Raw genomic sequence first — 9,633 nt, forward strand, 5'->3', positions numbered from 1 at the left:
AATAATCTTACATTATGCCTATAAATAATGACAACTTCATTTTTTTGTCTTTGTTTTAGTGCAAAAAATAACATTAAATTATGAAAATATTTACATTTACAAACTATCCTGTAACAATAAAACATGAATAACCTGAACAAATATGAACAACCTAAAGAAAACTGAGCACAATTTTAACAATTTTCTGCCTGTCACTCAGTGTTTAGTGTCTTTGTAGATCTGATCCAGAATGCACATGTAGAAATGATAAGTTGAGGCATAATATTGTTAAAACTGCATTTATTTTTCTTACGAAATTTCAGTTTTTTCAGGTTATTCACATCTTTTTTGTTTGGATAGTTTATAAAAGTAAGTATTTTCATAATTTAATGGTGTTTTTTTTTTTTTTTTTTGCACTAAAACAAAGACAACAATTTGGAGTTGTCATTATTTATAGGCTATTATGTTATTGTTTTACTGGTCTGGCCCAGTTGAGATAAAATCGCGCTCCATGAGGCCCCTGAAAGAAAATGAGTTTGAGATCCCTGCTTTTTTTTTTTTTTTTTCATTGTGACTCAGAGTATTTTTTTTGTCTTTGCTTTTTTTCCCCAACTTTATTGAAAACATTTAATTACACAGTACAAAAATTTGAACAAACAACAAGATGTCAAAAGGGAAAAGGCATTTGAATATATAAGTTTAAGAAAATAATGAAAGATACAAAGCATTATATACAAATAATAGTACAGAAATGTAAATAAAAATATAAAAATAACAGATCTAACAAATATAAATAAATAAATAAATAAATAAATACAACAGAGAGTTCAGTCAATATTAAATAATTTTTTTATAAATAGCCAGGGTGTTAGAGCTTTTTTAAATTATGGATACATTCTGAAGATTTAACATAATTTTCAAATTCCAATTGGAAGATTTTAAAATTTGGGTATGTTTTAGTGTATTTATTTTCATGTATATGAAATTTTCCAAATAAGATGAACAAATTTACAACAAATGCTAAATTGTGAATATCATGTTTAAAATATGTAATTACATTTTGGGATGTTATAAGTATCTTATTATTACTTTTAGATATGATATATTTTTCAGTTTTGGACCAGAAATTAAAAGAATGTTCACATACACTACCAGTCAAAAGTTTGGACTCACCTTCTCATTTAAATGGCATTAGATGGACCACAGATGGCCAACCATGTGCTCAGCATCACTGGAAACTCCATCAAGACTTTTGGAAAACATTTCAGGTGAATTTACCACATGAAGCTCATCGAGACAATGCCAAGAATGTGCAAAGCAGTAATAAAAGCAAAATGTAGCTATTTTGAAGAATCTAAAATATAAAACATGCTTTAAGTTATGTCACACGTTTTTTAAGTACATAACTCCAAATGTGTTCATTCATAGTTTTGATGCCTTCAGTGAGAATCTACAATGTAAATAGTCATGAAAATAAAGAAAAAACTGGTGAGTCCAAACTTTTGACTGGTAGTGTAAAAAGAATAAGTGTAGAGTATTTTCAGAGTAAGAATGACAAAAGTTACATATTTCTTCCACATTAGAAAATCAAGACAAAATAACATTGGAGGGATATACGTTATGTAAAATTCTGAGATGTAAAATTCTAATTTTGTGTTTGAGATCACTGCTGTAGACCCTCTTTGCGTGCGTGTTTTGAGCGCACTGGCCCTTTAAATGGTAGGCGTGGCTCTCCTACTACGACCCGCCTTTTATGCATAATAGCCAAGTCTGTTTCACCGGATCATACAGTGCAGTAGTCTGCAAAGAAAGTAGCATCAGCCGAAGCCCATCCAGCAGCGCGTTAGAGCGGCGAGACTGCGACCAAAGGGGCTCGTTTTTCTCAAATACTGTTCACAACCCCGAGCGAACAGAAAACACGCGGACACGACGTGGGAAGAACAAGGTGCGTTTGGTCGCGCGCGATACCGCAACGACTCACTGGTGTCTGAACGTTTAATTTTGCGCACAGTGGATCTATGAGGACGCAGGCAGGGGTTTCATTCTCAGCACCAGGTAAAAGTCTTTTTTTAAATTTTTTTTTTATTTCAGTAAAACTTGTTTGACGTGTTAGGGGAGAGACAGTGGAATGTGTGTGTTCGAGAGCAGTGGAAGTTTGTTTTCCTGCGTGTGCTGGTGAATTGAACTGGTCGGTGCTGTTTGGTCGCAGCTGAATTCTTGGAGCTTGATAAGGAGTTCAACCGAGGAGGTTCAACTCCTTATCAAACCAACAAACTACTCCATATGAGCAGGTCCACTGACAAATACCTGGCTTACCCCAAAGGGGAAAAAAAATCAATCTCCATGTAATTTCATCAGTGTATTTTGTGCTGAGCAGTGAGTTGAACCCTTTAACCCCATCCTCCACTCCCCCTGACACGGCTACTACTAAAACACTGTTATGTAATGAAACACTGTTGCGAAACTTGAACTTCTCAGCAGCAACAAAACGCAGAGAAGTTTAACTCTGCGGTATTTAAGCAGGAGATACTTTGCATGACTCTAGACTTAATGGTAGTCGCTCATTTCCAGTTGCTGCCTTAATTGGTTTCCAGTGTTCTGATAGTTCCACACTAAACTGTGATGCGTCCTCCAGCAGCTGCATCCCAGGATACATTGTCACACATTGAACCGTTTCTCTCCGGAGGGCGAAGTGTGAACAGACAGACAGAGCTGTGATTATTTTGATGAGAATAAGGCTCAGTTGTTGACTGTTGGCTGTGTCTCCGCAGACGGAGGGAACAGGGAGTGATTGAGCCCGCCGCCTGCAGCCCCATGCCGGGCATCAGCTCCACCGCGCCTCGGTATGAAAACTGGGACATGGACCACCTCGACCACTACCAACACTATTTCTACGACGACCACGACCCGGATGAGGATTTCTTCAAGTCCACGGCTCCCAGCGAGGACATATGGAAGAAATTCGAGCTGGTACCGACCCCGCCCATGTCCCCCATCAGGGCGGTGGAAGGGTCGGGGAGGGTCGGGCTGGTGTACCCGTCCCTGGGGGACAAGCTGGAGTGGGTGTCACAGTTCCTGGGACAAGAAGACGACCAGCAGGATCTGCCTTGCAAACTGACCACGGCTAGTGACTCCTTCGGGAACCTGAGCTCCATCATCATCCAGGACTGTATGTGGAGCGGCTTCTCCGCCGGACAGCAGCTGGAGAGAGTTGTAGGGGAGAGGTGCGCGTCCTATCCCGGGACGGGGGCCGCCGCTGCCGCTGCCGCCGCCGCCAAAGTCGCGGCGGCGGCGGTGGCGGCGACCGGGTCTGCAGCTCCGGCTCCTGCGGGGAAGGCGCAGTGTGCCTCCGGGGACGGGGCTGCAATCAGCGGGCTGGCGGCGGACTGTGTGGACCCGGCCGCGGTGCTCACGTTCCCTGTGGGCGGAGGATGCAAGAAACAAGTGTCTTCTGGTTCGGAATCCCATACAGACTCATCAGGTCAGTACCGGTTGGACTGTGCAGGTTCTGTGTAGACACACCTCTAACACTGCTGCCTTTTAAATTCTACAGTGTTAGGAGCTTTAGAACATCTCTGTACTAGTGTGCACAGTTTTTTCTTGTTAATTTACTCGAATTTTACAACTGCTTCATAGTTTTCCTAGAACCTTTCCAGGAGAATATTACTACCTCTTTTTGTAAGAGTGACTTTTTTTCTATTTGACCTGAAATGTCTCTGTCTTCCTCATGTGTCAGTATTTTGCATTGGTTAGCTCTTATCTTGAACTAATGACTAGTATAGCACATGATGACTGCATTGCGTTACCTTGGTGCATGCAACACATGCTTGAAGCTCAGAGTGACACGCCCATTGAAACATCTGCTGCCTGGCAAGGCTCCAGCAGACCAGCTGCTCTCTCTCCCTGTTCCTCCAGTCTGACTTATGATAACAATATCCTCTCCGCAGCCCCTGGCTTGGATCTGACATGAATTCAATAAGAGTACTCATTATTGGAACTTTATGTAACAAGAAGGAGAAGGTGGGAGTGGGTAGAGGAGGGAAAATCTCCCCTCTTTCAGTTGTTATTCTATAGCTTAAATTTTCCAGACCTAATTTTTTCTTTTCCACTCACATATGATTGAGTTTGGTATGTAGGCTACCATGTGATGTTGAGCTTGGACCATGCATAATGGTTTGTGGAATGCCACAAAGGGAACTTGTTGCTGCATTCCTCTGCTCAACAGGCTGCAGCGCCAATTGTGTCAGTGGGTGGATTTTGGTCGTAGCCAGACTGGGCTGTGAATAGAATGGGATTAGCCATTTAAGGGGTCGACTAGACCCACAGAATGCTTTGACAAGAGCATTTCACACCATTTTCGGGGTATAATATGAACTTAAAGAGAGGCGAATGAGCAATCATTGGTGATAAAGTTACAATAAATAGACTCACTGCTGTGGTGTCACTTCCTCTGGATGCCTTGTAATATGAGATGTCACCTTTTGTCATAAATGCTGTAGAAATAATAGGCAGGCACCCCTCCCTGCTAAACCTTTTGTTCATCCTCTCTTCACTTTTGTTCATTTAGAGATCACGTTCTGAGCAGTCATATCTGCAAAGGTGCAATTACTTTAAAAGTGTGTTTCAGTTTACAACGGCATCAAAAATCTCCCAGGGGTCTCATCGTCGGTGGGAATGGAGTCAATAGGACCTTTTACTTCCACTTAACTGTTATACTAAATGCAGCGTCAAGTGGATTTAAATGTGTTGAATATTAGTTATCGTTTTAACAAGCTGACGGGTTGATTTGCACCTGTGTGCCTCTTATTATAGCCTTGTCTTTCCCTCTCAGCCTCTTTCCATCCACATGAGTGAAGGGAGGGAATTTCCACTTAGGGGGCTGACCTAATGCAGCAATGATTCACAGTATTGGTGAGAGTGTGTATTCTGTAGCGTGTGTGAGAGTTTCTAGGTTTCGTGAGGGTGTGTAGAAGCATTTAATTAGCTTATGGGGAGAGCAGGCCTGGGCGAGTGTGTCCATAACAAGGAGCAACAACTTAGAATGGCATTTTTTGGGAAGTATCTTAAATGTAGTGATGCTGTCGACCATTCAGTGTTGGCTTAAAAAAAAAAAGCTTTAATTGACTCCTAGTCCAAAAAGTGAAAAAATGGCATCCTTTCTTTTCTTTTCAAGGAGTCAATTCTGGTCTTGTTCATTTTATTTAGATTTTCTAATAACTGTTCTGGTGGTCCTTTTTGAAGATTATTGCTCCAGTAATAAGGTTTCAAAGCTAATGGAAGGCTTTGATGTCTGCTCTACAGTGCATTCGCCAGCAGAGTTGAACTTTTGAACTTCAGTTTATTGAATACAAATGTACTTTTTTCTGATAGATGACTCCACTGTAGTTACGAATTTACACCAACAACACAAGATTTTGTTACTAGATGTGCAACTGACAATACCTTTGGCAAAGCTGAAATGACTGTTATTTAACGCAAGTATACTTGAAAGTAGTTGCATAAAGGTGTTAGTGAGCATTGCAGGTGCTATTTTTACTAAGGTAACAGTAGCATTAGGTTGGCAATTTCTTGCCCATTGCACTTACCCAGCTCCTCCCTTGTTCAGACACAGTGGCTCCAAAGGCCTCATGATGGCAACCAAAATGCCAAACTTGAGACGCAAAACTGTAGTCTACAAACTAATACACTCTATGCTCTGTGGCTTATTCTCTCACATTGTCATTTATTTTGTTTGTGTGTGGCAGGGAAATTTTTTAAATGCGTATACTTTTTTGTACTTTTTAGATGATGAGGATGACAAAGATGAGGATGAAGAGGAGATTGATGTGGTGACAGTGGAGCACAAGCAGCAACGCAAACCTCGTCGACTGGTCAACAGCCGAAAACCTGTGACCATAACGGTGCGAGCCGACCCCCTCGACCCCGGAATGAAGCGTTTCCACATCTCTATTCACCAACAGCAGCACAACTACGCTGCACCCTCCCCTGACACACTCCCCGCTCCAGTGGAACCACCACGAAAAAGGGTTCGCCAGGAGGCCTCCCAGGTGTTTCAGCTGCACCAGAACTCTCATTACCACCAGCCTCAGCCTGGCCATGCCCCCCTGAACTTAGACAGCAGAAAGTCTCATGTGACCATGGCTGGAGTAAGGTCAGAGTCACCCAGCCTCAGCGCCTCGTCTCCTACCTCCGCTACATCTCCTTCCTCTCCTCCCTCCTCCTCCTCATCCTTTCACCCCCAAAGCTCTCCCTCGAAGCCTCACTCCCTGTCCCACCTCTCCAGCCCTCAGTCTTCTGACTGCGAGGACACAGACAAACGCAAGGCGCACAACTTCCTCGAACGCAAACGACGGAACGACCTGCGCTCACGCTTCCTGTCGCTGCGGGACGAGATCCCAGGCTTAGCGGACTGCCCCAAAACCCCTAAAGTGGCGATCCTGACACGCGCCACAGAGTACCTGCAGCAGCTGCACATCAGCGAGAGGCAAAAAGCTCAAGAGAGGAAGCAGCTGAAAGCAAAGCAGCTACAACTTCTGCAGCGGCTGGCACAGCTGAAACGATCCTGAGAAAGAGGGTCAGCTGTCACCATGCATTCTCTCACAGAATCATATGGGACTACATGAAGAGAAAAGACACTAATGTTCACTTTGAGTTGGTCACATTGGAATGGTGCGGGTGGATTTGTTTTTTCCTTTTTTTTTTCTCTGTTTGTGGTTTGCACATTAGCTTCTGAGTGATTGACAAGGCCACAAGCCAGTCAGGATAGCAAGCCAGAGACTGATTTTATGGGCAGATTAAGTTCATGGTTATTCAATACAACTTTGTCAAACTGTTAACTCCCCTTGCTACAAATTGTTGAAAATTGTTGCCTGCTACCAGAAGCCTTGCTGTCAATGCAGGAGCTTCTACTTGATAAATTGCTACAATTGTGCTGTTTCATTGCTGCATGGTCTGGTCAAATGTCTCTGATTGTGATAGGACGTTATCAGTCCAAAGACCTCTGAAGTTTCTTTGTAGATTTCTAAAATGTCATATACGTCTCTATGTTTGGCATTCAGCACACAGTTCATTCCTGTATTGTGTTCTTTCAGGTTTTTTTATTCTCTCATTCTTACTACTTCTATTCTTTAGAATTTTTCCTATGGTCATCTCATTCTCAATCTTTTTTTTCCCGTTTTTTCTATTCCAAGTGTTCATTTCACTATGCTTATAGAAATGAAAGGGGTCATACTATCACAAATGAAATGATTCAATATATGTTCTGCACCTTTTTGGAATAACGTGTTAAACTTCTGTGCCTGCAGGTACCATTAATGACTTAGGTGTATTTTTTTGCATGTGGGATGTTCTGACTGCAGCACCATGCCCACAGCAACAGCCTGTTTTGTAGCATTATTTGAAGAATCTATGTTGCCATGCAGGCATTTTGGAGACTATTTTTATGCAAAATCTGCAAAAACACTGAAAATACCTAACTATATCTTATTATTATTATTATTATTATTATTATTATTATTATTATTATTATTATTATTATTATTATTATTATTATTATTATTATTGTGCCATGGAGACCAGCCAAATGGAGAATGTTGGCTTCTGTTCATCAAGCAAAAGAACAAAATAAATTTTTGAGAATGGCTTAAATCTTGTATGTACATTTCAGCCACAGTGCTAGAGTTTGCTTAGAAATGAAGCCCAATGAGTACCAATTGTATATTTCTTTTTTTTTTTTTTTTGACCGACATATTTGATTTTTTTTTTTTTTTTTTTTTCTTTTGTGCTTTTGATGTAATGCCTATAGAAGCCTTTCTGTATGTAGACTATCCTGTTGGATGTTATGTATATAGTACCCTTGCTGTACAGTCCCTTCCAAACCAAAACCAGAGCTGTCTACTATACTCATCCTAGATTTTGTTCAACCCTGTGTCCTAAACCAGGGCTAAGCTTGCTGGCTTTTCAAAGATAACTCAAAAGCTTCTATTTTTGTTAATAAAAGGATTATGAAAAAGAGTCAAAATAAAACACTCACTGAACATTGATCACACTAGCCACTTTGTCACAACATCATCATTTGCAAAGCCTATTTCTTGTTTTCTTTACTGTTCATTACTTTTCTGTCTCTAGGGTTTCTTTCTTTGTACAAGTCAAAACTGACTAAAGTTTTATACTATATTTTCCTACGGAGTTGTGTTCCAGTGTGAGCTAATGACTGTTTTTGTTATAGTAGCTGGCAGGGTTTTATTGGTGGTTATGTGCTGAAAATTAGTGCATATATCACCTATCTTTTCTCTGAACTAGAAGGCACCTAAATGCTCCTAAATTTAATGCAAGCCCTTTACCTGTAGCACTCTTATATCAGGTTTAGGGGAGTAAAGATGATCCACTGATTAAACATATGGCCATGTGTAGCCTTTAATGACCTTAATGTTAATGCTTTTCCCGCTGCTTTTTGTTTTGTTGGCCTGGTGCTCCCTATTGTCCATAAGCCATGCAACAGAAAACACTGTAGCCCTGGAACTAGTACTGTAAATAACAGCAGAGTAGCATGCCCTGCTCTTAGCACTCAGGAAAACTATAGTCTGTAGCTCTGTTGATAGGGCTGTAGGCTGTGCTTGAGGAGAACAGCCCCCTGCTATAACATGCTGTACATATATGTAATACAACCAGAAGCCACATGCAGAGAGGGAGGGAAAGCTTTGGATCAGATGAATGATGATGACTGAAAAAATACATCAGGATATCATCTCATCCCTCTGCGCTTTAACTCAGCATAAACCACCAATAGCCCTGTTTTTTTCTTTTTTTATTTAATAAGTGTGGACACTCAGCAGTGATTCATCCTGTTTGATTTTGTATTATTTGTTTGACTTGTATTGGTCACTGGTCTCTGCTGTTGGCACAGTCATGTAGCAGTGAATGTTGCTTACTTTTGGGAGTTCAATTTAGTCATTCTGGAGCCTTGTCTCAGCACTTTGTTTTTTTTCTGTACCTCATTGCCTCTATACATGAAGAGTCAAAAAAATTAATAAATAAATTCATGGTTTGACATCATTAAGCGGCTGGTTGTCTCATCTGTTTTATCTTTGATCAGTTACAAATAAAAAGTGCTATGATTTACAAAACGGTTTCTTATTCTACGAGGAAACTACCTGTATGAGTAAACACTGATCTCCCTCCATGTTCACTATTTATTCTGAACAGTCTCCAAGGTAACCCATCATGGCATCTTTGACATAGCAACAAGCATCTTCGCTCCTGCTGCAGAGCTCCAATAGTTTCCATAGAAACAATGCCAACTATCCTCCGATCTGTGCTTTAAATGCACCTAACAGGCATTATAAATGTTCAGAGCAGCCTGATCCATCCTTGAGTCTGCTGGAGTGTTACTGGCAAATGGTTTTATCATGTGACCTGGATTAACAGTAATTGGTTTGGTGGTAAAGCAGCAGGTTCCGTTCCGAGTCACTGGGATGGTGACGACACTGAAATCGTTACATTTATAAGCTCATGAGATAACAGATCTTTCCAGACAGCGCCACATAATGCTCCGTCAATCAGTGTTGCCACAGTAACAGCTGCGTGTTGCCTGGCAACAGAACCCACCTCTCCTCTCATCGCCCACTGCGCATGCGCTCCTCGTCAGCTGGGCGC

The 9,633-nt window shown here is 41.3% G+C and overlaps 1 protein-coding gene across 1 annotated transcript; it reads left to right on the forward strand.

Moving 5' to 3' along the window:
* The first annotated feature begins 1,763 nt into the window (after positions 1-1,763).
* On the forward strand, positions 1,764-7,438 carry myclb (MYCL proto-oncogene, bHLH transcription factor b). The gene is made up of 3 exons (XM_030148124.1): positions 1,764-2,034; positions 2,751-3,460; positions 5,764-7,438. The coding sequence occupies exons 2-3, from the start codon at positions 2,794-2,796 to the stop codon at positions 6,543-6,545; spliced, it is 1,449 nt and encodes a 482-aa protein (XP_030003984.1). The 5' UTR covers positions 1,764-2,034; positions 2,751-2,793; the 3' UTR covers positions 6,546-7,438.
* Positions 7,439-9,633: the final 2,195 nt, after the last annotated feature.

Source organism: Sphaeramia orbicularis, chromosome 11 (genome assembly GCF_902148855.1).
Source record: "Sphaeramia orbicularis chromosome 11, fSphaOr1.1, whole genome shotgun sequence".
Taxonomy (NCBI): domain Eukaryota; kingdom Metazoa; phylum Chordata; class Actinopteri; order Kurtiformes; family Apogonidae; genus Sphaeramia; species Sphaeramia orbicularis.